This window comes from Agelaius phoeniceus, chromosome 5 (assembly GCF_051311805.1).
Source record: "Agelaius phoeniceus isolate bAgePho1 chromosome 5, bAgePho1.hap1, whole genome shotgun sequence".
In the NCBI taxonomy this organism is placed as follows: Eukaryota; Metazoa; Chordata; class Aves; order Passeriformes; family Icteridae; genus Agelaius; species Agelaius phoeniceus.
Window position 1 is genome coordinate 24,627,139 of NC_135269.1, and position 27,619 is coordinate 24,654,757.

At 39.5% G+C, this 27,619-nt stretch overlaps 1 protein-coding gene across 1 annotated transcript in view; it reads left to right on the forward strand.

Moving 5' to 3' along the window:
• Window positions 1-27,619, forward strand: part of EP300 (EP300 lysine acetyltransferase) — a 61,742-nt gene that overhangs the window by 30,501 nt on the left and 3,622 nt on the right. The window contains exons 7-30 of the mRNA XM_054632068.2: window positions 1,812-1,905; window positions 2,234-2,368; window positions 2,804-2,921; window positions 3,421-3,595; window positions 3,990-4,067; window positions 4,909-5,018; window positions 5,580-5,735; window positions 6,795-7,238; window positions 7,722-7,910; window positions 8,806-8,962; window positions 9,511-9,629; window positions 10,853-11,092; window positions 11,641-11,729; window positions 14,178-14,258; window positions 16,311-16,367; window positions 17,810-17,887; window positions 18,895-18,962; window positions 19,624-19,774; window positions 20,340-20,486; window positions 20,900-21,013; window positions 22,624-22,789; window positions 23,415-23,579; window positions 25,645-25,806; window positions 26,253-26,534. Of these exons, the coding sequence (XP_054488043.1) occupies window positions 1,812-1,905; window positions 2,234-2,368; window positions 2,804-2,921; window positions 3,421-3,595; window positions 3,990-4,067; window positions 4,909-5,018; window positions 5,580-5,735; window positions 6,795-7,238; window positions 7,722-7,910; window positions 8,806-8,962; window positions 9,511-9,629; window positions 10,853-11,092; window positions 11,641-11,729; window positions 14,178-14,258; window positions 16,311-16,367; window positions 17,810-17,887; window positions 18,895-18,962; window positions 19,624-19,774; window positions 20,340-20,486; window positions 20,900-21,013; window positions 22,624-22,789; window positions 23,415-23,579; window positions 25,645-25,806; window positions 26,253-26,534 (3,575 nt within the window). The remainder of the gene's footprint in view (window positions 1-1,811; window positions 1,906-2,233; window positions 2,369-2,803; window positions 2,922-3,420; window positions 3,596-3,989; window positions 4,068-4,908; window positions 5,019-5,579; window positions 5,736-6,794; window positions 7,239-7,721; window positions 7,911-8,805; window positions 8,963-9,510; window positions 9,630-10,852; window positions 11,093-11,640; window positions 11,730-14,177; window positions 14,259-16,310; window positions 16,368-17,809; window positions 17,888-18,894; window positions 18,963-19,623; window positions 19,775-20,339; window positions 20,487-20,899; window positions 21,014-22,623; window positions 22,790-23,414; window positions 23,580-25,644; window positions 25,807-26,252; window positions 26,535-27,619) is intronic.

Genomic DNA, 27,619 nt, shown 5'->3' on the forward strand with positions numbered 1-27,619 from the left:
GATTACATCACAGGAGTTTTTCTCACTCTTAGCTGTTTGCTTGAGTTGCATAAGCAGATGTGGCTTTTTTAGCGGAAAAGAGGAAAGAAGAGCTGGCGGTGATTTATCACAAGCTTGTATGGGATTGTAGTGATTGTGCCTGTGTGTCCCATGAGAAGCTTGTGTGCAGAATGAGAGATTGGTGCAGAAACACACAAACTGCAGCCTGCAACCAACTGCTACTCTGCTCTGCAAAGGAAATGCTGAAATGAGTCACTCAGGAAAAGGCTGCTGGGTAGAGTAGGCTTGTTAATAAGATGACTGGCCCTCACAGATTGCATGTGACTTGCTAAAACTTTACCATCTAGTGTGTGAAAACAGAGAAAAGGGCAAGGGTCCTGAGGGCTTAGTCTTAAAACAATTAGATTAAAATAATATGATTTTCTGTTGTGCCTTACAGTCTTTTCTGAAGCAAAATTATTCTTATTTTTTAATGTATGTAATTACTTACAGTGTTTTGCCTATGCATTCCTTGCAGAACAGTGAGCATTCTTTGTGCAATTGCTAAGAAAATCCAATGAAATGGCATTGAAAAAGCTCTTGGAGTGTGAAGAACTGCAGCTTACTGTAGAAAGGAGAAGCATGGAGAGTGTAGACGTTTGACTGTTGCTTCCTTATTAGGAGTGGGTAGCTAAGGAGGGAATTACAACAGGTGAGATAGGAATTATCAGGTCATGGCCTACAGGACAACAGGGCTAGTTTAGGAGAAATAGCAGGATTTGATGAGGACTGGTATGTGAAAAGATGCAGTCTTAAGTAGCTCTAACAAATGGTGGGTTTTGGCAGTTGAAAAAGGGAGAGTTTAGTAAAGCTTGACTGTTGTCTTGCACGGCAGTGTGCTTTCAGATGGCAAAGTGGATTTGGGAAGAAGAAAAGGACTAAAAAGGAGATTTGGAACAGATTTATGAAAAATTGGTTTAATACTTGGTTGTGATATTAGGGGTATGTATTAGGCTTGATATACCTAATTTCAGTGGGCTTCTCCTGTATGCAGTGTGTTATTTTGTTTGAAATACAGATTCTGTAGGATTCAAATGTCCTAAATACATGTGAAGCTTGGTAATGGTTTTCATGCTACGTGTGGTGTCACAAAATGATCTGTTTGGAAGCTCCAGACAGAAATATACTGCATTTTTCTTTACTAATTTAGAGGTAACTGTAGTGTGTGAAGAAAACAGGCAATTTTTATGGTGATTAAGGTATGATTCAGAAAACCAGATTTTGTTACGCAACAAATTAGAGGTGTTTCCTGCAAAGGATTGTCAGATTTTCCTTCTTTCAGGCATTTGAGTTAGTTGTAGGATCATTAAGTTATGGAGTGGGTGAGAAGGGACCTTGTCTGATGTGGGTGGTAGCTGATGTTTTAAGTTTTTGAAGCCTTTGTGAATATCCTAAGATTCTGAATGAAAAAATACCTGACTGCTTCTAAACAACAAAGCAGAAGTGGTTGGACTCTTTCATTAGAGTCACAGGAAAGGACTCTGGAACATAATATTTGTGGCAAATTGAAATCGCTTGTTTGTGGATAAGTTCAGGAAGATATGCATAGGAGTAATGGGGTTGATGCTTCACTTGGAGGTTGCCAGTGTTGTGCCTTGGGCTTTTTCTAAGTTTGTAAAAAAAAAAGAGGGGTGATGAGAGCAATGGGTAATTAAATTCCCTGCACAAAAGTCCAAGTACTTGAAAGTGTAAACTCTTGTTATTGATGAACAGTTACTGATTTTGTGTGGTAAATGGGCTCTTCATTTTTTCTGTATTCTTCTGTTTTCTAGGTGCAAATCCAATGGGAGTGAATGGAGGAGTAGGGGTTCAACCTCCTAATCTGCTGCCTGACTCAATGTTACATTCAACCATGAATTCTCAAAAGTAAGTTTGAATCCTTTGTACCCCAATGATTTTGTTTTGATCTCATGGCACTTCTTGCATAAACAGTGGAGTAAATGCCATTGATGGCTATCTCTCCCTTTGGATTTTGTAGCTTTTGTTGCAGTTTTCCAAGTCCTTGGGTAGAACAGCGTGTACTGTTTCACTGTGTTTGGTGTGTGTGTGCTCAACTATTTCTGCAGTTTGTTCATTGATTAGGGAATGGCTGAACTAGCACTTTGTCCTAACATTATTCTAAAAGAGGCTATGACTGTAAGATGATTAAGCTGGGGCTAGACTTTTGCACTCAATTCTTGCTCTGTTTTTGAAGCCCCATGATGAGTGAAAGCGCCAATGTTGCCAGTTTGGGAGCCATGCCAACAGCTCAACCATCCAATACCGGAATTCGAAAGCAGTGGCATGAAGACATTACTCAGGATCTCCGAAACCACCTTGTTCATAAATTGTGAGTAGCTAATATCAAAACAATCTCCTGGTAGGTGAGCTGCTACCCCAGAGGTGTATTGGAGGCTGAGGGGTTGCAGAAGGAAGCCTGACTTGCAGAACTAGAGAGCCAAGGAGTGAATTTTGTCAGGATGCATGGAGAAGGGAAAGCAGAAGCCAAAAGATGGAGCTGCATCTGCTGCTTTGGGGCTGTTGTCTTGGAAGTTTCCCACTCCATGCTCAAGCCATCTACAAACATCTGCTGCCCCTGGAAGAAGTAGCAGTAGCTGCAGTCTGTCAGCAGATTTGCTTGCTGCTTTGTGTTCAAACCACTAGAGTTTGAACACAATGCAGTTCTGCTTTGTTAATGCTGGGGTTAATGCTGGTCTGGGAACAGATAATATTTATATTATTTGTCTCCTTAATATTTTTTCTTTAATTTTTTTTTTCTGCTTAGAGTCCAAGCCATATTTCCTACTCCTGACCCTGCAGCACTGAAGGATCGACGTATGGAGAATCTGGTGGCATATGCTCGGAAAGTGGAAGGAGATATGTATGAATCAGCAAACAGCAGGGTGAGATGCCATCCCCTGTGGTCTAGTTCTGTGTATTTCTACCTTGATCCTGTGCTGACTGGGGAGGGAGAGGAATGAAAGCACAGATGGGACTTCCATGCTGAGGAAACAAGTGTTTAGGGACTGCTGGATGGGATCTAGGAACCAACCAGTTGAAGGCTGCTGCCTGGTGTGTGCCAGGAGTTGAGATGTGCTGTGCCTGAGACTTGTCACAGTCCCCTAAAGGCATTGTTGAAGCTCTTCACTGTGATTGTCCCAGAGAAATTTTGGACAAAAGAACATAAATATCTGGTGTTAGTCTAATAATTGAGAGCAGTGCCCTTAGCATTGCCCCTTTTTCCCCTCCTATCTGACAGTCCCTGCAAAGGGGAAGACCGCCTCTCACCCCAAACCAAAATGTGTGTCTGTAAAGCTGCTTTGCAAGTTTAAATCACTAGCACCAGTTGCCTTTCCTTAATGTGTCTCATCTCCTTTCTTGGCTTTTATTCCTCCCCAACAGGCAGAGTACTATCACTTGCTAGCAGAGAAGATCTACAAGATTCAGAAGGAGTTGGAGGAGAAACGAAGAACCAGGCTGCAGAAGCAAAATATGATCCCAAATGCTCCAGGCATGCCACAAGCTCCCATGAATCAAGGGCCCAATATGGGACAGCCACAGCCAGGAATGTCTGCAAGTAAGAACCTTTAGGTTACTGATCACCTGGTGCAGGAAATCCTGTACTTGTCATTTCAATAATCTGGTGACCATTTAGCTGTTCATGGGTACCTGACTTGTTTGTGGGCTAGTGTTCATTGTTGTACCTTGATAACATGCTTCAGATGTCTCAGTTTCTGAAAGCTGACTCTTAAGTCAGAGGATATTTCTGTCACTGGAATGTACTTGTATTTTAAAGGAAGTTTTTGAGTTTGCCTCACACTTTGAGGACTCTTTAATAACGTTTAGTTACGGGATACACTTACTTTCTTTATACATGAGTTTTAATGTGTAATTCTCACTAAAATGTTTGGTGGATAAATTCTGGTGGTCTTCTGAATAACACTATCTTATTTCAATGTCTTTTTTTGCAGATGGTCCTCTTCCTGACCCAACCCTGATACGTGCCAATGTGCCAAACCAGATGATGAATCGCATGCAGGCACAGCCAGGTAAATATTTGAAGAAAATTTGCTACTCTTAAAAAAGTTTTTTAATTAACTTTTGAAGGAATCTTGGATTTGGACAGCTCTGAAGCATCAGAGACCTTGTATCATGTGCAGTTTTTACATTTGGTTAAGAAAATAGCTATCTATATTGCATAATTCTTATGTAAGTATATAATAAATATAAAACACTATCTCTAGTAGCATTTTGTCTTTGTGATTTTGAGCTGCACATTAGCTGCTTGCTTTGTTAAATAAGGAGTTTGATGCTTTTGTAATTTCTGATCTTGTGTGCATAGGATGGTGGGATCAGACAAATATGGTGAGCCCAGCTAGCTCAGGTGAGGACATGTTGGTGGCAGAGGGAATGTGGTGAGAATTATTGCTCAGAAAAAAAAGGGCAGAAGCTTTGTTACAAATTCAAGATGTGTTATAGGCAACATGCCAAGTACTTGAAGTTAAGATACAGTTTGAGATTCAATAAGTGAATTTCTAATATGTAATTAAATAATGCAACTTTCTGTGGAAAGTTGATCTTCAGCAGCAGGTGTGACAATCAGTATTTGTCATGTGTTACAGTAGTCCTCAAACTTAATGAGTTTTAATAACAGTGAAACAGATGTCTTGAGGAGGGGAAAAGCTGGTCTGTATTCTGAAAGAGTTGGTAGTTTGATCACTATATTTAAAATTATTCCATGTAACTAGTTAATAGAAGGCAATATTTGATTGAAAGCTGGTTGCTAGAAAGCAAAATTAAAGAAACAGCATTTCTTCTCCAAGTGTTGAATGGTGCCTAAAGAAAACTCAGGTCTTTGTTTACATGTGGTTTTTTGGCACAAATTCACAGGAATGAATCAGTTTGGGCAGATGAACATGCAGCTGTCACCGATGGGACCCCGACAAACCCCTCCTCTTCAGCACCCTGGACAGCTAAGTCAGGCTGGGGCCATCAACCAGGTCAGTGCTCCTTCCCTCCAGGCTTGGGTTCACAGGTTTGGTTCTCTTGTCTGTGGTTTCCATAAAATCAATCAATAAAAGAAATTTGAAAATAAATCAAGCATCACTTCTTCATTCTCTTGGCCCTTTGATTTCGGTCTTTTTGCTTCTCCTCTAAGATCTGCCTGATATATAGTAAATCTTTTGAAATTTGGGGTAAGAATTGCCTAAAAATTTAAGTTGAAGTGGCTTTTTGTTGCATTCTTAAAACAAGGAGCCAAAATAAATCTTAAGTCACAGTCCCAATCTGAAATTAATATCCTTTTACTTAGCTTTTAAGAGAAATCATCATTAATTCTGTCTTTTGAGAGGAGCTGTAAGCAGGCTTTTCACGTTGTATCCTACAGATAAGTGTTAAGCATCAACTTCTGCAACAAGAGAAATGTTTGGTGGTGGGTTTTTTTTTTTTTTGGTTTTTTGTTGTTTTTTTGTTGTTGTTGTTTTGTCGTTTTCTCTTTTTTTGGAAAATGTTATGAAGGTGTATGCACATTGTGTGAAATGAGTTGCTTTCTTTTCCACCAGATGGGATTTCCTTCACGTATGCAGCAGCCAGGAGTTGGCCAGCCTTCTGGTCAGAATCAATTTCTACAACAGACTCAGTTCCCTGCTTCTTCCCCGGGAATGAACACAGCGAGCATGCCTATGACTCAGCCTGGCAATCAGACACCAGTATCTCAAGTAAGTTTCTGATTTCTTAACGTGCTGTCAGTGACCTTTGTCATAAACTGGTTATGATTGTTCAGTTTTTAGTAATGGAGAACAACTTGTTTCCTTGAGAGACTTTTGGAATTATAATCGACCAAATTCATTTATCGAGACTTTTCATTTTTCTGGTGTAGCACTGGGAATGGTGAAATATTGTTGACTTGTTCTCAGGCTTAAATTTAGGTGTTAGAGAGGAAATTTTTTGGTTTGTTTTTATGGAGCAAAGAAGAAATTGTGACTCAGCATGCAGTAGTTAAGATTCTCTTGCTGAACAGCGAAACAGCAGAGCCTGAGAAATTAAGAGATGGCAGAATAAGTTATGAAAAGGCATGTCTATCCAGGCCTGTGTGTTGCTGGCTTTGGGGGATTAAGAGGGTTATCACTACTGAAGATCTGAACTTACAGTCTAGCAGTTTCCTTTCTGTCCTCTCCCTCTCCCTTTTCAGCAAGAACCTTTCAGGCCAGGAAGAAGTAGGGAACGTCAGTTTGCTTCTCATTGATGCTTCTTCCTAGTTTGCAGGCAAGATTATTGTGGAGTTACAGTTTTTTATCTTGACCAATACATTTTTTTTTTGTAATTTTATAATGGTAGAGTTACAGCTGTACTTATTTGTGATTATAAATTCAGTTTCTAATCTTGGGGGTGGAGGCATGGGCACACGAAGTGTATTTGAATGCAGTTTTCCACTGTGGTGCATTGTCCCATATTCAGGATGTACAAATCTGCAGTTTTAGAAAGAAATGTTTTGCAAACTGGAAGTGTAGGTGTGCCATTCTTTAAGTGTATCAACAAGTATGAGCTATTCTATTGAAACTTCTCTAAGAGAGATGAATAACTTATAAAACAGCCTTATGTTTGTGTAGAACAAAATAAATCAAGTAGACCATTTCTGCTCTTGAAAGAGTTTTTAAAAGTGAAGTAGATGGTTTGTGACGTTTTTAAAGTACGCTGTGGGAAAGCAGACATTTGACAGTAATTTCTCTTGCTTTTCTATTCCAAGTCACTGCCAATGTGTACCTGTTTTCCCACAGGCACAAATGACCAGCGCTTCCTGTCCTGTGAACTCTCCTGCAATGGCTCCAGGTTCTCAAGGGAGCCATATTCACTGCCCACCTCTTCCACAGCCTCCCATGCACCAAAATTCTCCTTCTCCGGTACCCAGCCGAACCCCAACACCTCACCACACGCCCCCAGGCTTGGGCTCACAGCAGCAGCAGGCAGCAGCAGCTGCTGCCACCGCTGCCCCCACTCCTGCTCCTCAGGCAATGCCACCCGGACCGCAGTCCCAAACTATGCACCCCCCTCAGAGGCAGACTCCAACGCCTCCACAGGCACAGCTGCCTCCACAAGTGCAGCCTCCAGTTCCAGTTACCCCTTCTGCAGAGCAGCAGCAGCAGCCCTTGTCACAGCAGAGCACCACTGCATCTGTTCCCACACCAACAGCACCGCTGCAACCTCAGCACCCCACAACACCTGTAAGGAAAAACTTTAATTGTGCTTTCCCTGATAATGTTTGTGTGCAAGGTTTCCTTTTCAGTTGTGTGCTCCTGGCGTGTTTAATATTAAAATAGGGTGGTTTTGTTGTATTTGGGGAGTAAACTTTTCCATCAAGACAAGTCTGTAGATCATTTGCTGTTTCCAGAGAGGAAATATATTACAGACTTCTTGTACATGTTTTGAAATTCACTTTGAAACGTGGGTGAGGTTTTTGGTTACTTAAACATATGCATAGGACTTATAGGGAAAACAATGCCATTTTCTGTAGACAAGGCATTCTAGCCTCTGATACATGTTTTCCGATAGTTGAGGTTGTGGGACCACGGTATTCTTCTGGGAAAACAAATAGAAGGACTAGAGTGCTTTTTAACTCAGTGGAAATGTAGCATAGGTAAAACTTAGATTAGAAAAGGAAAGCGGGTTCGTTAGAAGCCTGTTTGTAATGTGTTTTGTTCCCTCAGCTTTCACAGCCAGCTGTGAGCATTGATGGGCAGGTATCCAACCCCCCATCCACCAGCAGCACAGAGGTGAACTCTCAGCAGACTGTTCCAGAACAGCAGCAGCCACCCTTGCAGGAAGTGAAAATGGAGATTAAAACAGATGAAGGGGAACCAGAACAAACAGAGATGCAAATGGAGGAGAAATCTGAGGTGAGATTGTTGACCAGATGTTGGGTAGAATACCTTCATCTAGTACTGCAGGATGCTTTGTCATTTAGAATTTGGTGAGAGCTGTGGGTGCTACCTGCTGCTGCTGCAGTTTTGATTGTTGTCTTTTGTCTTATTCCTAAAGAAGGGTCTGTTTTCTGTTGAAATTGTGGTAGTAGAGGTCAGTGGCCACAGAAAGGACCATTATAATGTGGTTGCTATGAAGCTTTGCTTTGGTAAATGCCAGTGCGATGATGCACTTGGGCCAGTCCTCAGCTGTTAAAATAGCAGATACTAGGATGAAGGGAAAGGGCTTCAGGTTGTGCCAGGGGAGGTTTAGACTGGATATTAGGAAAAGTTTCTTCACTGAAAGGGTTATCAAGCATTGGAACAGGCTGCCCAGGGAGGTGGTTGAGTCACCATTCATGGAGGTATTTAGATGATGTGTAGAGGTGGCACTTTAGGATGTGGCATAGCAGTGGACTAGGCAGTGCCACATTAATGTTGGATTTAATCTTAAAGGTCTTCTCCAACCTAAATGATTCTATATGTACATGATGGGCTGCTTTACTGGGCTTTGACAGCTTGTCACTAAGGACAGCCAGGAGTGTGGCTGCCAGTCACATCATCCTGGCAGCTCTGCTGTATGAGAGTCTGTTAGAACTGCCTGAAGAGGTACCCGTGTGTCTACTTGCAGCTCAGAACTCGTTAGCAGCTCATCAGTTCTGCTGTGCAGTATTTGAAGATGGATTCTAACACGTTTGCTCAAGTTTTAGACGAGTTTTGACTACAAAGGAAGTAGAAGAGTGGGTGGGCAACATGACAGATAGGTTTAAAGGACAGAAATGTGGATAGGTGGCCAGGAGATTTAAGTGACAGGCTCCAAACTGCTTTCCAGGCTAAAGTAGAACCAGTCGTGGAGGAATGTAAACCCGACCCAATGGAGCAAGAAGAGAAGAAACCTGAAATTAAGACTGAAGTACCAGAGGGGGAAGAAAGACCTACTACTCCAGCAACTCAGTCTTCTCCAGCAGCTGGGCAGTCTAAGAAAAAAAGTAAGCAGAAAGACTGTTTTTACTTAAATTCACTGCATCTCCCTAGAGAAATCTCTGCAGAGGAAAAAAACCTGGGCTTTCCTTTTTGGTACTTAGTGGATTATGTGGTACTTATATGGATTGTTCCTTGTGGCTTTTGGACAAAAATATCTAATAATACATGTGCTTATAATTGGCTTTGGGCAAGTTCTTTAAGCCTTTAGAATTAGACGCTAAGCCCTAGTAAAATTGTCAATACAATGGAGATTTGAAATACTCAGTTACAGATTCTGTAGACAATTTTTTTTCTTGGGGCCTCCAAGAGGGGATGTATCTGGAATGTGAACCATCTCTACTCATCAATGTCATCTTATGGTTGCCTTTTCTTCAGGTGATGATTTTAATATCCTCCTCAGGACTCAGTGTTGCAGAGGATAAATAAGCCATGCTTAAGTACCATAGACAGACAGACAATGAATGGGTTTTTTCCCACAGACATCACATTTTCTAGCAGGTTTCTTCCTTCCAGCTGTTTCTGCTGTCTTTCTAACATTGATTGTTTTCCACAGTTTTCAAGCCAGAAGAGTTGCGGCAGGCACTTATGCCAACACTGGAGGCACTTTACCGTCAGGATCCAGAGTCTCTTCCATTTCGACAGCCTGTGGATCCCCAGCTACTAGGAATTCCTGTGAGTGTCTTAGCAAGATAATTTCCTGGTTTTAATTCAAAACTACTGTATTCTGACATACCTGTTCAAGAACAGCTTACATCTGTCTTCTTAACATCTTCACATTGATGTGTTTGGGAAGGTTTAACTTAGGCAGTGGAATAGACAAGGTCTGATTTAGGGAGGTTTGTTTGGTTCTGTGTTCCTTTTACTAAATAAGCAGATACAGCATGCACTGGAATGATTTACCAACAGAACCCCAGTGCTGTATGGCCTTCTTATGGTTGTTGCTTCATGTTGTGATTCTCTTATTGCTGAATTTCATAGCTGTTTCTCATCATGTATAAATCTTTTCTGAAGATGTGGGAAATTAGGCAGATAAAACCCACTTAAAAATGTCCGTTAATGATTATTATTTGTTATAGGAAAGGAAGAAACAATTTAAGTTGGAGGTTTGTTTATGTTAAATTTTCTGCTTGATTTAGAATTGTCTTGAGAAGACAACTATCATTTTAACGATCTATGTTTTTGAACTCTCTGAACTGACCACACAAGTTTACAAAATGTAAACAAATACATAGATGTAGAAGTCCTTTTTAGGTGCTGCAGGTGATGGTTTTTGCCTGAAAGAGTTATTTGCTATTAGTGTGGGGTTTTTTAAAGCAGATGCTGCAAAATTTCAAGGCCTGCTATATTACAAGCGTTCATACGCTTGCTAATATTTTTAACAAGCTTTCAATTGGCTGTCATTCTGCAGACTTTTGTAGATGTTGCACCGTAATCAGGGGTAGATTGGAAAAGGGCATTCTTTAGAGGACACATAAGTTTTATGATAAAAGTTATTTATTTTTGTTAGGTTTTCTGGGCTACTGAAAACAGTTGCTTTATATTAATGTTCTTGTGTAAGTCTTTGGATCACTATGGCTGCAAAAACATTGGCGTTTTCTACTGTTTGTAATAGATGTTTTGCTGATTAAAATTAAAGTGACTTGATTTCATTAGTTGTGAATGAACAACAGTTGTGAATGAACAACCTGAGAAATAAAGGAATAATGAAAAGAAAGCACTGGGGAATTATATGCTATTACTTAGGGATTGCATTCTGCGTGTCATAAGCAGTTTGACAATCAAGTCAGGGAGGAACCTGTTTTTCTTGATGAGAATTTACAGGCTGAGAATGCGCATGCTGTCATGTTAAAACACAGTTCTCTAGGAGGGTTTTGATGTGCTGTGTTTTCTTGCAGGATTATTTTGACATAGTGAAGAACCCCATGGATCTTTCTACTATCAAGAGAAAGCTGGACACAGGACAGTATCAGGAGCCATGGCAATATGTAGATGACATCTGGCTCATGTTCAATAATGCCTGGTTGTATAACCGCAAAACATCCCGGGTGTACAAGTACTGCTCCAAACTGGCGGAGGTGTTTGAGCAAGAAATTGACCCAGTTATGCAGAGCCTTGGTTATTGCTGTGGAAGAAAGGTAAGAAAGTAAATGTCTTTAGTCTGTTTCTTGCTTCCTTGAATTGAGGAGGTAAAATATAGCAGTTGAAGTTGTAATCAGTTATGGTGTGTCAAAAATTTCTGAAGTTTACCAGGATTTAACAATCCTGAATAACCTGAATTTGAACATTTTGTGGATCTTCTAATTCTATCTAGTCCTTAAATAATGTATTTATATGTAAGCCCTTGGGGGGGAAAAGTCAGCAACATAAGGCTTATTTTGTTTAGGACAAACTTTTGCTATTGCAAATTAAACAGGTGTGGTTTTATTCCTTCAGAAGTTCTGTATTTCACTGTATATTGAAATCGTTTCCCTTGTTTTGATGTGCTTTCTGTCTTTGGAAAAGAGTTAACTGGAGAATAACAGCCCACTCAAGGTCTTTTGGAACAGCACTTTGTACACTTTGCTGTACAGAGAGATCTGTGCACAGAGTAAGGTGGAAGTGTTCACTGTCTGGGTCACACTTGCTTCCCATGGAGAGCAAGTGAAAATGTGTGAGTACTAAGGTGACCCATTCCTCTTTGCAGTTGGAGTTCTCACCACAGACTTTGTGTTGCTATGGCAAACAGCTATGCACGATCCCTCGAGATGCCACTTACTACAGTTACCAGAACAGGTAAGGAAAACTCAGCCGGTGCAGTTTTGTGCATGCTGCAGTCAATCTGTTACAGGCATGCGTGTATTTACATAGACACCCTCTTTATATGTGTACACCTTTATGTTTTACGATAAAATTTTTTGCTGGAAGTGCTCTTGAATAGTTTGCCTTGTGTGCTAATAATGATTTCTTTGAGCAAAAGTTCACTGCAGCCTTTGCTCTTCCCTCCTTTGTTTGCAGAAATGTGATGTCTTACTACATTTTGATCCTGCATTTAATTAAATATCTTCAATTACCTACAAATCATATATATGAGTCTGTTGCTTTTACTTCCTACTGTGCAGCAGTATTTTTCATGCAGAACATTGAGTAAACTATGCAGAAAGTGTATTAGTGCTCATAATACATATTGGTTTTTGGCAAGTCTTTGGTTTTTCTTGTGATTTTAATGCTGAAGAGCAAACTTATTTCTGTATTGCACATCTTAACTGGAAGATCTGTGTATTCAGATCTTCAGCAGACTGATGCTTGCTTTTTCTTACAAAGTTTTTTTAAAGGGAATTGTCTTGGCAGTAGCTATCAGTAGCTCTGTAAAATGCTGTCCCTTCTGCAGCTCTTTTGAGTATCCTTTTTTTACTTGGGGTTTATTTAAGGATTTAAACTTACTTGACTTCTGAAAGGAGGTTTCTTGCTAGTCATCTCTGAAGGTCATCTCTGGGGAAGTGAGGCAGGAAGAAACAGGCAAACACATGCTTTAACATTCCCATATTCCCTTGCCTGTCATCAGAATGAACCTATGAGAGCAGAGAACTGCTTAACTCCAAGATCTATCAATTTATTTAGTTCCTGCTCTCCATTCATTCTAAAACCTCAAAGAAACAAATACCAGCCCCAAAACAAACCAGAATGACAAAAACATGAAGGATTTTACCTGAAAGCCAATGTTTTTGAAGAATTGTTTCTTTAAGCACCTGATCAGAGGAAAGCAATCAAAGATTATGCAAGTTATATCTTGGCCTTTTAAAACTTCATAAAGGTTTATAGCAGCAAATGATGGTTTTTAAGTTTCTTCTACTTATTTAGTCCTATAATACCCCACAATAGCTATTGTAGTTTTAGACTTGCATGTAGAGTAGAGCTTGTCTTGTCATGTCAGTATCTTCTGCTTATGTTTGTCCATAGGCAAGTACTAGATGCACCAAAAGACTATTGCTCAGAAATCTGACATTTGACATGTTTGCAAATGTTAGAAGGGAAAGTTTGCATTGTAACAGGTGCCTACATGTGACTTGTAGATTGCATCATATATACACATGCATATATCTATAGATTGAAATGTATAATTCCAGAAGTATTGTTCTCTGCATTATCTCAGATGAAAACTGGGAAAGGAGGTTGAGACTTGTCTTTTCAGCCTAACAGTTGCTAATAACATAGATTAGTATGGCTTTATAATGAACTTGTTTGAATTTTTTTATTTCTATTTTTAGCTGCCTTGTGCACTCAGTTAGCATGCTTTATAATGGAGAAGCCACAGCTTTAGAACCTTTTTGAAGGCTAGGGTAGAATCCTGAATTAATTTCTATTTTATTGACGTACAAATAAAATCCTTCTCTGTAATGCTTGCTGTAGTGATGGCTGGACTGTTCTATGTGCAGACTGGGCTATGGCAGAGTCTTATCCATGTAGAGCATTCTCTGTCTAGTTCATGTTAGTTAACATCGAGTTTGACAGTTCTATTAGTCTGTAAGAATTTTAAGGACAGATTTTATTGTTCCTAAAGTTTCTGGTATTTAGTTTTTCCTTTCAACTGGGAGAGAATTCTGTGACCTTTTAGCATTTAAGATGGAAGACTACCTCTCTTCCATTGATCTCCTGCAGATCCTCCTCCCAACAGAACTGCTGTGCTGATGTACAAGTCAGAGTAGCAGTTCCTCCTTCCTTCTGCTCTTTCCCCTGTCTCATTTTAATTCTTTGCTGTACGTGGCATGGATTATTAAAATGAAGAGGGTATGGGTATGCTAAAATGGAATACTCTTGTTTAATTTGTTTTTATCGTTTGCTGCTTGTGAACCCATTTGAGAGATTTAATGCTAATCTGTGCTTTGCCTTGGCTTTCTGCTTTGTGTTGTCTTGTCTTGCTTCTATGTTTTTGTTTTTGTCCTGCAAACCCCCATTTCTTTGTTCGTGTGTGTGTTATTTTTTTTAATTTCTCCTTCATGCTTGTCATTGTCTGCACTTGGCTTTGATTGCGCAAAAAAAAAAATCCAAACCAAAAAACCAAACCAACCAAACCCAATGTGGGGCCCATAAATCCGCATCATTGAATATCCTTGTCGCCGTTGATGACCTGCTCTCTGCTCCTGTCCCTTCCTTGGCCTGCTGTGATTGGTGGCTCCGTTGCTTGACTTGGGCTGTGTTGTGTGGACGGAGCAGTTCACCCAAATATGGCCTTCTTGCTGACAGGTATCATTTCTGTGAGAAGTGCTTCAACGAAATCCAAGGGGAGAGCGTTTCTCTGGGAGATGACCCATCACAACCTCAAACGTGAGTTCTTTGTGTTTGCTCGGGCTGGGCTTTCCTGAGCTCTGTCATGGTGCTTTCTGTAGGGAAGGGGGGTTCAGCTCTAGGTTTTTAGCCTAGTAGAAGGTGGATGATGCATCCTTCATGTGCTTGTCTTTCAAACCTGGACTGACTAAACTAGTGAAAAAGAAGCACTTAGTGCTTAAAATTGCAACTGTACCAATAGAAGGGAAAGAAGAAAATGGCTTTTTCCCTGAAAAAAAGTGAAAGTATTCTACTGCAGAAAATTAAGCATGCCTGCAGGCAAGTGTGTGACAGACATAGCTTAAAATATCAGACATACCATTTTCTTTATACCCTAGCTATGCCATTAAACTTGTATTCAACGTCAGGTTGTTTTTCATCCAAACCAGAAGCAGGCAACCTCCTTTTGCCATACAAATATTTCAATACAGAAATGCCATCTGCCTATGAGAAATGCTGTGCAGTAGTTGAGGACACAATACAAGTGGATTTTACCATGTTGGTGGCAAACAGTTGTCACAGTCTCTCGTTTTGCTGTACCCTTCTCATACCTCAAAAAAATCTTGAAACAGAATTTTTCGAGTCCTTGAGGGACAGATGAGTGCCGAACAGTTACTCTTTGACTATTCAAGAAATCCCTTTGGAGGAAGGCAGTGCAACAACTCAGGAAAAGTCTGAAGCCAGAGGGAGAGTTGTTGAAGTTGGTAATTGGACAAAAGGAGTTAACTTTCATTTGGAACCAGATCCTGGATGCACTAATGGATGCATAGAGAACAGTACTGGAAATATCTGTTTAGGCTTGGGATGATGTACTGAAGTGTACTGAAAGACGGTAGATGGAGCTTAGATACAAGGAGGAAGTTCTTCACTATGAGGGTGGTGAGGCACTGGAACAGATGGCACAAAGAAGTTCTGGATGCCCCCTCACTGGAAGTGTTAAAGGATGGGTTGGATGGAACTCTGAGCTACTTGGTCTAGTGGAAGGTGTTCCTGACCATGGCAGGGGGTGATGATCTCTTAAGGTCCCTGCCAGCCCAAACCATCCTAAGGTTCTGTGACCTGCCTTTCTGGAAGGAAAAAGGAAGAAATATTGTGTGCTGGTCAGTACAATGGACCATTTCATGTCCCTGTGGGTAGATGGATTGCTATTCTAGTGGAAGCAGAGATCCCAAATTGATTCAATATAGAGTCCTAGAGTACATCATAGGAATATGCATGGTGGGTCCTGTTAAAGTTCCATGTACCATATTATAAGAATAATTTGAGGTAATTGAGATATTTAATTTCATCATTTATTTTATAAGGAGCTTCAAGTATTTATTCTGCAGGTGGCACAATTCAGAATAAATACTGAAATAAGAGGAGATAGGAAGGTTAATCTTATGCAACTTGGAGTTAGTCTGTGTCATTACTTCTCAGGGAGGGACGTACTGATCTTCTCATGTTGGGCAGAACATTCTTTGGGGTAAATTCTCACAGATTTGACTATTGTATGTTCTGAACCAGGTCATTTAAAACTTCTGTCAAAAAGTTGAAATTTTAGGCCTTGAAACAGAGAAGGTAGAAATAAGTATTGTAGTGGCTGGGCTGGGGTTGCAGGGTTTGGAAACTGAAATTTATCCTTTGAAGTTGATGTAGGAGGAGGGCTAGGGGAATCTGAAAAAAGATAACCTAACTCAGTAATCAAAGATAATTGGAATTCTGCCTATAGAATATGAGAGGCATATCAAGTAGTCTTTTCACCATTAAATACTGATCAGACCTATCCAAAACTTGAATTATCAGCCAGCTTTAATATTTATCCTGTAGTAAAACTGAATAAGGGAACAATATTGCTCTCTACAAGAGAAAAATAATGTTTTCCATGGACAAAGTGACATACACTTCAGTTGTCTGTCACTGTGTAAAATATAATAACTTCCCTTGTAGTGCCAGTGAATGTATAAAAACTCTGCTTGTAAGTTTTGTCTTGGTTTGTGGATAGGTGCGGGTATTGCATGAATGTTTGTTGTCTTGTGTTAAAATTGAGTTTTATTGCCTCTTTCTCCATAGCACGATAAACAAAGAACAGTTTTCAAAAAGGAAAAATGATACACTGGATCCTGAGCTGTAAGTATTGCTGTCACTCTTTGAATGATCCTTATTTTATTATAAATACTTTGTAAGATACCTTTTTTTCATTCACCATCAGCTTTGTCTTTGAATGTTTTCAGTTTCATGTAGCTCTGTTAGTTGGTAGGGGCTGCTCAGTAATCAGCAGATCTGGTATTCAGTGCTGAGAACACAAATCACTGTGGCTGTGCTTGAGGAACACTAACACTGGATGTATGGGCTGAAATGACTCCATTTTGTTGTCTTGCACGTAGATTCAACAGAAGGATGAATGCAGATAGCTCTGCTTTGACATTTGGTTGTGGTGAATGGTGAAGTCTCAGAACTGATTTGAATCATTTGGCAGCAGCTCTTAGTGCTGTTGGTGTTTCTAGTTGCTGCATTTTACAGGCAGCTGTAGTAGAAGGAAAAGTTGCTATATTTTGAATCAGCCAGTTATTCTGTACTGCTCTGAAAGCAGAACTGTAGTCATTCAGTAACATGAAGATGATGGTGACTCAGCTGCTTTTCTTGATATTCCTGAGCAGTTTTTTGAAGCTGCTTTACATGGTCCTGCATCATACACCTATGCTGCTATTTTGCAAACATTATCTCAGTTCTCAAATGAATGAGGAAAAAGGATATTTATTGTTCCCACACCATCCTTCTAAAGGCACAAAGGTCAGCCAGTTCTGTTCTGTTTTACAAGGGCTGTGGGAAGGAGAGAATAGTAGCTTGATTCATAACGTTTCTTTCCCTTTGTTAAAGCAAAGATAGAATATAAGCCTAACTTACAGTGTGGTACCACATGCACTACATAGATTACAACTATTCATTCAAAGTCTCAAACTTTTAGACAGGCATGTTCTAAAGGAGTCAGATTGTCCCAGTACCTGAAGGAACCTTAGGTATTTTGGATAATTATGTTCACCAACATCTGGGAACCAAACCATGTGACATATCTCAGTTGTCCTTAAATCTCTGCTAATTTTCTGAAAGTGACTTCAGTATTTGCTTCTAGTTCTTCTTCTCACCTTTCTGCAGTATATTTGCAATATACCCCAGGGTTCAAGCATAGTGGGGCAACTAACAGCCAGGTATTTCACCTGGTTCTTCCTTTCTGACATGGGTGAATCCATTTTCCTCTACTCTCTATAGTAACAAGCAGTTTGCAGATCTTATCCTTAAAAAAAGGGCTTTACTTGAAAAAAAAAAAATGAATGGATGGTGGTAAGGCAAGCAAATGGTAATAACGTGTCCCTGCATAGTCTGCCTGACTTGAGCTGGCAGGTTCTAAATTTGTTCTGAAGGCTGTTCTCAGCACAGGTGTTCCCTCTGTGTTAAATAGACTCAAAAGCCTAAATGCTAGAAGTGCTCTAATAAAGTACTACAAATACACAAGCAAGTAAGCAATGATGCTACTAACCTTTGCTTCCCTTTGCCTTTTTTGCCTTGTACAGATTTGTTGAATGTATAGAGTGTGGAAGAAAAATGCATCAGATCTGTGTTCTTCATAATGAGATAATCTGGCCTTCTGGGTGAGGAATTTCTCCTTATTAAGTCCATAGCATATTTACTATTTGGTAGAACTCATGTATAAGCTTCCTTTTATTGGTTATATTTAAAAGACTGTTTAATGGAAGAAATTACATTCCCTGAAAATTTTATACAATCTATAGTGTAATATCAAATTTAGACAATATATCTTACAGTGTTGTGTGTCAAGTTTTCCTATTCTTTGTGTGGAAAGAGCATTTCAGCCTTTTATGTGTACAAATGCTAGCCCTTCATGAAAAGATGGTTTTTAGTTCTGATAACAGTTTCAGATCTGTTTTCTTTACAAATCATAGTGCTTCGCCATCTTCAAAAAATTTTGTAACAAGGATTTAACAGGTGAATCAACTTTTTTGACCTCAGTGATCAGAATAAATTTAAATTTAAAAAAATATAGTTTTCTTTAAATGCTCCACAGTTCTTGATCAACATGTGTTTTCTTCTGATTGATTTAAAAACTTTTAAAATAATGATGAATTAAATTTATAACAGCTTAAATGTCCCATTTCTTGTCCAAAGAGTGTTAGTTTTAGCATTCTGTTGTCCCATCCACATTGCTGCAGAAGAGGGTGATGTCCTGTAAGTGAAGAAGAATCATAGAATCATTTCAGTCTACAATGTATTTGGGCATTTAGAAAAAAAAATCAGCCTTATGCTTGGTGTTGCAGTGTCTTATCATCAGAGACAGCAGTTTGAGCCTATTTGCACCAAGAATACTTTGAGCTGGTATTGTCAGACCTGCCAGTGGAGACTTCCCTGGGCTTTCCAGTGGTGATGTGAGCAACTGATAGAGCGTGCAGCACCTGGAGCTTAGATCCTCCTCTGCAGCTCTGAAACTGTTGGGCTGTTCTTTGTGCTTTTATTTCAAATTTCAGTTAAGGTATTTTCCAGATCAGATAAGATCTGGTGAAAGGTTTTGCTTCTAATGGTAGAATGCTAGAGAACTTGGTTTGACTTGGGGCGACTTCACTTTCTCTTTTTTTTGCTTCAGCTTTGTCTGTGATGGCTGCCTAAAGAAAACAGGACGAACCAGGAAAGAGAACAAATTCTCTGCTAAAAGTAAGATTCTGACACTTGCACCAAAAAATTTAAATAATATGTTAAGAATGGGGAAGAGGTGGCTTTTATGCTTGTGTTTTATTTAAGCTTTTTAAGAGTTCAAGGAGGATACTTTTGGTCAGTTTTGACCATCGGTTCTGTAGTGTTCAGAGTGTTTGTGTTCACAGGTGGTAGTGTTAGTTAGCATTCTGTTTTACAGAGCTAACAAACTCTTTTAGAGCACTTCCATTATTGACATATATTCTTCTGGTAAGTGGAGATACTAACTTGGCTAGTGTGGCTTTATAGACAGAATATACTTCCAAATGCAAGTTCTGCTTCTGAAGATGTCTCTGAAAGCAGTGTTTTGTAATCCAGTTTAAGTAATTAATAACATCTGTTCAGGAGAAACCTTAATTGTGATTGACTTTTAAGACAAGGTAGAAATTGGGTTGAAATAGAGATTCTTTATTCATTTAAATAATGTATAAACCATAAATGTGCCTGCAGGGAAAAAGCAGCTCACCCCATCTAGAAGTGGTAGGGTTTAAAGATAAAGCTTTAATTTATGTTAGCATACTGCATGTGTTAAAAGTCATTTTTCATCTAACATCTGAGTAGAGAAATCACATATGATCAGTTCAGTTTTGTATATGTTTAGAGCTGTATTTTCCTCCTGCAGGATTACCAGCTACAAGACTCGGTACGTTCCTGGAGAACAGAGTCAATGATTTCCTAAGACGCCAGAATCACCCTGAGGCAGGAGAGGTCACAGTTAGGGTGGTACATGCATCTGACAAAACTGTTGAAGTAAAACCAGGAATGAAAGCAAGGTATGTTTGCTTCTAATTTTGCTTTCTTTTTGTGGAAGTGGGAGCTGTTTGTACTTACACGATACACTTGATTAAATAAAATCATTTAGGTTGCAAAATAGTTCTAAGCTTGAGTCCAGCTGTTACCCTAGCACTGCCAAGGCCACTGCTTAAACCATGTCTCCAAGTGCTACATTTACACATCTTTTAAATATTTCTAGGGATGGTGACTCAAACACTTCCCTGGGCAGGCTGTTTCAATACTAGATATTAAAGAATTTCATGAAGAAATTTTTTCATGAAGAATTTTTTTCTAATATCCAGTCAAAAAAGACTGTTGTATTCAAAACCTCATCACCAGCCAAGTAGTGACAAACAGGTGTTCCAGCAGCATAATAATTTTTGTGGTTCTTTTTCACAGTAAAAAGTGGGTGCCTCATATTTGAGTAGTCTGTAAACATTAAACTTTCAAATTGCACTAAAATTACACTTAGAGTAGCCCTCATTTTTGTTGCCTTCACCTAGTAACATGCAGTCTCTGATGTGTGAATATATTTGGTGTTGCACTTTATCCTCTGTTCTGCAGGTTCGTAGACAGTGGCGAGATGGCAGAGTCCTTCCCATACCGAACAAAAGCGCTTTTTGCCTTTGAGGAGATCGATGGTGTAGACTTGTGCTTCTTTGGCATGCACGTGCAGGAGTATGGCTCAGACTGCCCTCCACCCAATCAAAGGTGAGGAACCCCACAAGAGTCTGTTTTACCTTGGTGCTCTCTCCTTTGGATGAACCTCCTGTAGTTCTGCATAGAGCTTCTCTGTTGCTTATGTGAGACCCTGATGTGAGTGCTGTTAGGTTCTAGAAACAAAGTAGTTCTTGTAATGTTAGAGTTGTTTCTTACTGGGGACTGGCTGGAAGACAGAGTTGCCTTAAGGATCACTGATCTGTGTTTTCAAGGAAGGGGGTGAATAGTTTTAGGGAGATATCAAAAGAAGGCCAAGTTTCTGGAGGTAAATTAGGATCAGAGGATTTGCAGATTGCTGTTGTAATGGATGCTTCAGATGTATAAAATAGCATTAATAAACTTGTAGAATTACTTCAAAATCTCTCCTCTTTCTCATGCTTTTTTTTTGTTGGTTTATTTTTTAGGCGAGTGTATATATCCTACCTTGACAGTGTTCATTTCTTCCGCCCTAAATGCTTGAGGACTGCTGTCTATCATGAAATACTGATTGGCTATCTAGAATATGTTAAGAAACTAGGGTAAGTATCTTATAACATTTTCTTCTGTATAGCATTTATGCTGAGTAGTTCTTGCTACAAATTAAATTACTACATCACTATAGTAAAAAATATGGTGCCCAAGTATCAACCTGTAATAGAATAACTTGACAACTGTGTACAGTTGAAAAGGAGAAGAGGAGATTGCAGGCTTTTCAGGGGTGGCCTCTGCTTCAGCTATTTTGATGCTTCCAAATTTATGTGAAACTTCCTTACGTTTGAGTAGAAACAGTGAGCCCCTTCTCCAGTCCATAAAATGTTGTTGTCATTGTGTAATGCCTTTAGGTCATTCCTTTGGGCTAGCAAGTAAGTCCTTACCCATGTATATAAGGAGAAAGTTGTGGGTTTAGTCTGTACTGGTTAACTCTGTAACAGTTGTAGATGGCCACTAAGAAATCTTGAGTAGTTGGAAACGTGAGAAATGGAAGAGTTAGGAAAGAAAGAGGAAAATATACTTGGACAGCACAAAAGAACACAAAACAACTGCAATAATAAGAAAAGTGGAAATTAAATTACCATGATAACTGAAGTAGAAAGGCCAGTGAAGTAACCATCACTATTGTCAAGGTACCTAGTGTAGGCTGGTGGAGTTATTTGTGGAGAAATTGTTAAGGGACAATGTTTAAAGCAGTTGATGAGAAATTGGGGGAGTTGAAGTGGAGGTAAGCAGTACTATCTTCAGCACCTCACTGAGGTGGTGTGTTTTTTACTACTTCAAAAGCATACATTAGGCTTCTTTCTGCTTTTTTAATTGTCTATTTTCTAATCTGTGAGTCTGTACATTTGCTGCATAGAGCTCAAGCCTCAGCTTTACTTAATGCTATTTTCTGTACTAATGGGTAACATCAGGTTCTCATTTTGGGAGAACAATCTTGGTCTAGCGATCATCTCTCCATTCTCGGGCAGAAGGAATGACAACTGGCTGCAGCTCCCAGGGCTTGGGGAGGGTTCTGCAGAGTGTTTCTCAACAGGGGCAATGATGGTTATTTTTCTGTAACTGATTATTCCTCCTATTAGAGTTGTCTTCAAAAACTTATAGAGAACTGAGGATAAAGAAGTGATCTTAGGTTTTGTATTTGCTGCAGCTGCTACTAGTTTGCTGTCATCTATCTTAATAGTACTCTAGATTGTGCACCCAATACCACAGGTAGGCAGTGCCTGTTTATTCCCAGATAAAATTCTAAAACTTTTTCAAACTGATTCTCAAAAACCAGAATATTTACAATAGAAAAGTGAATTCTGTCTTTAGGTAAATCTGTTTTTAAAATGTTGCTAGATAAAATGTTGCTGCTCTGTCTCAAGATTTCACTAGTGAAATACCTAGACTCAATCTTTCTCCCATTAGTTAATCGGGAGATAGTAGTTGCAGGTTTGTGTCAGGCTTTGTTTTTTATGTAGGCTGTATAATGTGCGCCCTTTACATGTAAGTGCTCCATATATAGCGCTGGATTTTAGGAAATGAGTGAAAAGATGGAAATGTTAGGTCCAGAACAGCTGCCAGCCTCGGTGGCGGCGCCACCTGGTGTCGGGAGAGGAGAGCGCGCGGGATCATTGTCAGCGCCCACATGTCCCGGTTTGTGTCACCACGGCAGGTATACTACTGGACACATCTGGGCGTGCCCGCCCAGTGAAGGAGATGATTACATCTTCCACTGCCATCCTCCTGACCAAAAGATACCCAAACCCAAGCGACTGCAAGAGTGGTACAAAAAGATGCTGGACAAGTCTGTGTCGGAGCGGATCGTCCACGATTACAAGGTGTGTGTGAAGTGTGTGCTTGGGGGAGATTGGTCAATCTTGTCTTCATTTCTTCCTTGCCTTATGCATTGTGCCTGATTCTTGGTGTTTACTGCATTAGTTTTAAGTGAATTGACCACCAGAAGTTTAGAGTTAAAACATACTCTCTTCAAAACATGTAGCTTCTGAAATCGTTCTAGCAAAAGATTTGAAATGGTTCCTCAGAACAAGCTAAATTCTTGAGGAATACTGTAAAAGAGCAAAAAAACATATATGGAGTCTTAAATCTTCTTGTGTTAGATCAAGTTGCAGGGTTAGGCTGCTGATGCAGTTAGAAGTATATAAAATCTTTGGAATTACAGGGATTTAAATGAATGAGATTATGGTGATAACATTGTCCTAGTTGGTAGTCTAGCACATAGCAATTTCTTTCTTCTGAGTGGGAATATTTGAAATGTATTTGACAAACTGTAACAGATACAATGTTAAATTTGCACTTAGAATGTGTTCTCATAAAATGAATTCTAATATTAAGCTTTCATTTGTTTAGACTGCTGATGCCTTTTCCTGTCACTCATTGAGAACGTTGCCTTTCCTTACGTGACTTGTAATAGTGATAACCAAAAGTGGGCTTGCTCTCTTTTAGGATATATTTAAGCAGGCAACAGAAGACCGTCTAACCAGTGCAAAGGAGCTCCCTTACTTTGAAGGGGACTTCTGGCCTAATGTTCTGGAGGAGAGCATTAAGGAACTAGAGCAAGAGGAAGAAGAACGGAAGAGAGAAGAAAACACTAGTAATGAAAGCACAGATGTAAGGATGCTTCTGCTTTTCATAATCTAATGTAACAAGTTCTGATTAGATAAGGCTAATTATAAAAAAAGGAGGGGCACAAGGCACTTCACTTAACTGGGGTTTTCACTTTTCACTCTAAAATAAATTTCAGTTTTATAGTTTATAAACTAGAGCTGGTAAAATGCCACTAAGGGACATCTGGATCAACAGTGAGCGTTCATAGGGCTATAAACTGTCTAATTACCAAAGGCGATTTTGTTGAAACAGCTGCTAGTTGAAAATTTTGTTGCTGAAATCCAGTTGTTATCAATGGTCATGTTGCCACCTCAGTCTGATTTGGAAGTTTTTTCCTTAAGCATTCGCTTTTAAATAGTGGCTCACTCTTTTCTTCCTAACTTAGATGATATAAGACCAATCTTGGCAGAATGTTCTGACAAAGTAATGGAATGCTGTGAGTTAGTACTTGACTCTCAATAGTTTTGTTTATTAGCTTTAAGGCATTGAGGATCTGAAGCGCAAATTACTGCTGAACTGTTGTTGGGCTACTTAAACAGAGGAATTTCTTGCTGGGGTCTTGTGCGATTTTTTTTGAGAATGCACAACTGTTATCAAGTTCAACAAAAAAACTCTCAAAAATAAGAGATGCCTCTTAATTCAACAATAAGTTTGAAAGTGAACAGATGCAGAATTTCTGCATCTGCCTATCCTTGGATGCTCTGAACTTCTTGTTAGTTAACTCTTTAAACACTGCTGCTTCATCACCTTATCTGAGACTAGATTTTGGGGGGGATTAGAATTTTTTTTCTGGAAGATCTTTGGATCAAAAAAAATTAGGTTTAATGTTACAGTTAAAAATTGTGATGCTGCTGTGTTGCTCTTTGGAATACCTTCTTTCAAGGACTTTGATTAATCAAAGTGCAGGAAGTTAGGCAACATGATATCAAATTTGCATTAAGTAACATCTTTCTTAAGAAGGTATTGTTTGCTTTCCACAAGGTATAGCTTCGAGTCCTCATCTCTCTAATATACCCAGAAACCACTTGTGAAGGATCATTTAGCTCTCTGTGTGAGGTTGGTCAATATTTAGTTGAGACTTCGCAGCAGTTTGGCCCCAAAATCCTGACATAGGGCCAACTTGCAGTGCATTACTATTTTTATTATTATTATTATTATTATTATTATTATTATTATTATTATTATTATTATTATTATTATTATTATTATTATTATTATTATTATTACAAATATTTGTAACTCTCTATTGATCCTATGTTTCATACCTGAAGAAGGGGCAATAATAAACTGTACTGTCAAATGATGTGATAGTCATCCATGTTCACTGGGAATTTCCATTCTGACAAAGTTATTTTAAGCTTAGGAAAAATGCTTGTTTGGCTAACAATTACTTTGATCCTTGATCATCTTATGCTGTGGGGTTTTGAGGGGCTCTCTAAGCATCCCAACGAGCTTTGTGCATTCTCAAAAACTGTTCATTGCTAACAGAATATAGTTGAAATTAAGCTGACCTGTTTTGTTTGAGTGTTGCAGGGTATGACAGGTGCATGCCAGAAGTTGCACTACTAATGCATTTTGGACTCAGAACAACAGCTTCATACAAAATCAGTTTAATGCAGTCTGTTAAAAGTAAATCTGTCAGAGCTGTAGCAAACTAAATCTAAGTGGTTTAAGTCTCCCTTAGCTTTGTTTAGTGCGATATCAGTTGTACTTTGCAGTTATTTTTACTTTTGAATTGCATTGAGAATTCATCTGCTGAAGCCCTTGGTGATTGTCCAAGAGTGTGTAGCTGTAATGGACAAACAAGCTTCATTATATATTGTTTTGCTTGTATGTCCTGAGCATCTATGCTTTTAATATTTTTGGAGTATGTATTGCTGATCTTGATATCTTTTGGAGTAATTCTAATGGAGTTAATTTAATGTTTCTGGGAACCGCTAGTATGTGTCTTCAGAGTAAATGATTGTGAAATGTGGTTTGTCCTGCAGTTATAGAATATATAAAAACAATAAAATTGTGACATGGTGTTGCTTAGATACCTGACATAAAATGTCTTTAAAATTGCTAGGTGAGCAAGGGAGACAGCAAAAATGCCAAAAAGAAGAACAATAAGAAGACAAGTAAAAACAAGAGCAGCTTGAGTCGTGGCAATAAGAAGAAGCCTGGCATGCCCAATGTGTCCAATGACCTCTCCCAAAAGCTGTATGCCACTATGGAGAAGCACAAGGAGGTAAGAGTTGATTGAATGAGGAATACTTTTTACTTCAGTAAAGAGGTGTACAAAGCTTTGATACTTCAAACAGAGTCATGCCCTGTAAATTACACAGGTTTGGCTGGAGAATGAGTGGCTCACCCAGACAGACCAGTACCAGTTGGTCTGGGTGCTCTTTGCTGCAAGGGCAGTGGGAATAAATGCAGCTGTGCTCGTGCAGAACTTCCTAACAGTCTAGATTGCCACTCTTACTGTTCAGTCCAGTGCTCCTTTCCTGTTTCTTCAGAGGAAAGTGAATCTGCAGGGCACCCAGAGGTCTGAGATTTCCCAGGCCTCACAAGCACCCCACCTGGCAGCAGGTCATTCAAATGTTGGCTGATCCTGGAACTGTACACTCTGTAATGAGGTTTGGTGACCAAAACATCTTAATAAGTGCTAGCATATTAAACCTTTTTATTTTTCAGGTCTTCTTTGTCATCCGCCTCATTGCTGGCCCTGCAGCCAACTCCCTGCCCCCCATCATTGAGCCTGACCCGCTCATTCCATGTGACCTGATGGATGGGCGCGATGCTTTCCTGACCCTTGCTAGAGACAAGCACCTGGAGTTCTCCTCACTACGGAGGGCTCAGTGGTCAACCATGTGCATGCTGGTGGAACTGCACACCCAGAGCCAAGACCGCTTTGTTTACACCTGCAATGAGTGCAAGCATCATGTGGAGACCAGATGGCATTGCACTGTCTGTGAGGTATATTTGCTGAAGTTTTCCCTGCTTCTGCCCCCACTCTTTGTGCCCAGAGTGATCTTTACCTGAACTGATTTCTCATTATTAACTGATGGAAAAATATCTGTGCAGCTCATCTGCTGGAAGTTCAGAAAGGAGGGAAAACATTTTCCTTAACAAGTGGTTCTGCTAATGTGCTGCTTGGTGTGATTTCTGCCTTTTTGAGAGCTGAAATAGAGTTGTGTTTTCTGTAGCTTATTTAAGGTGCTGCTGCCTAAGAAATTGGGAACTGTAGCCATGGCTTGAGCTGGAATGGTAGGATCAGCTGGTTTTTCTGAAGAGCAATGCATACATTTTCCTTCCAGAGTAGAAGTGTGGGGCAGCAGTATTTCTGTAGAGGGCTCTCCGTTGATTTGCTGGCACAGAGGTTTTGCTGTGCTGCAAGTCAGATCCCAAAACCCCTGTGATTCCTTCACTACTCTGTTGTGTCTCTGTAGAATGCTGCAAACAGCATTTGTGTCTTCAGAAATGTTTGCAAAACCAGTGTGTTTGAAGATAGAGTCCGGGGGTTTGGTTCAATGACCACAGGAAGCTGGATTATCATTGTATCTGGCTTCTAACTTAGTTTTCTAGCCTGCTGGAAGTGAATGACTGACTCAGATTTGATCCTAATTACAATTTGATACTTCCATTTCCTCTAGTTACAAATATATATATATGTATATGTATTCAGGCACACACATGGCTTTTACCTTCTTGGTATATACCAGAAAGTAAATCCTAAATTTCCTATGGTTTAGTCAATCCTAAGAACTTAGGTCTTTTTCTTAAAGAACAATTATTGAACCCAAACTCATGTGCTTTCACAGAATGCTTTCTGTTCTTTCAGTTTTCTGGTTTTTTACTCGCATCTGCAAACTGAAAATGCAGCTTTCATTCTCTTTTGAAAGGTGGTACCTCTTCTGCCACTCTTGCTCTCTTCTTTTGAAGTAGGAGCAGATGAGCAGCTATTTGTCCCTGCCTATTTCTTCTCCTTTCCTGTTGGGATTTTTCTGAATAAAGTGTGACTTACTAGCTCAGAGCCAACTTGTTTTTCAAGTTTTATATAT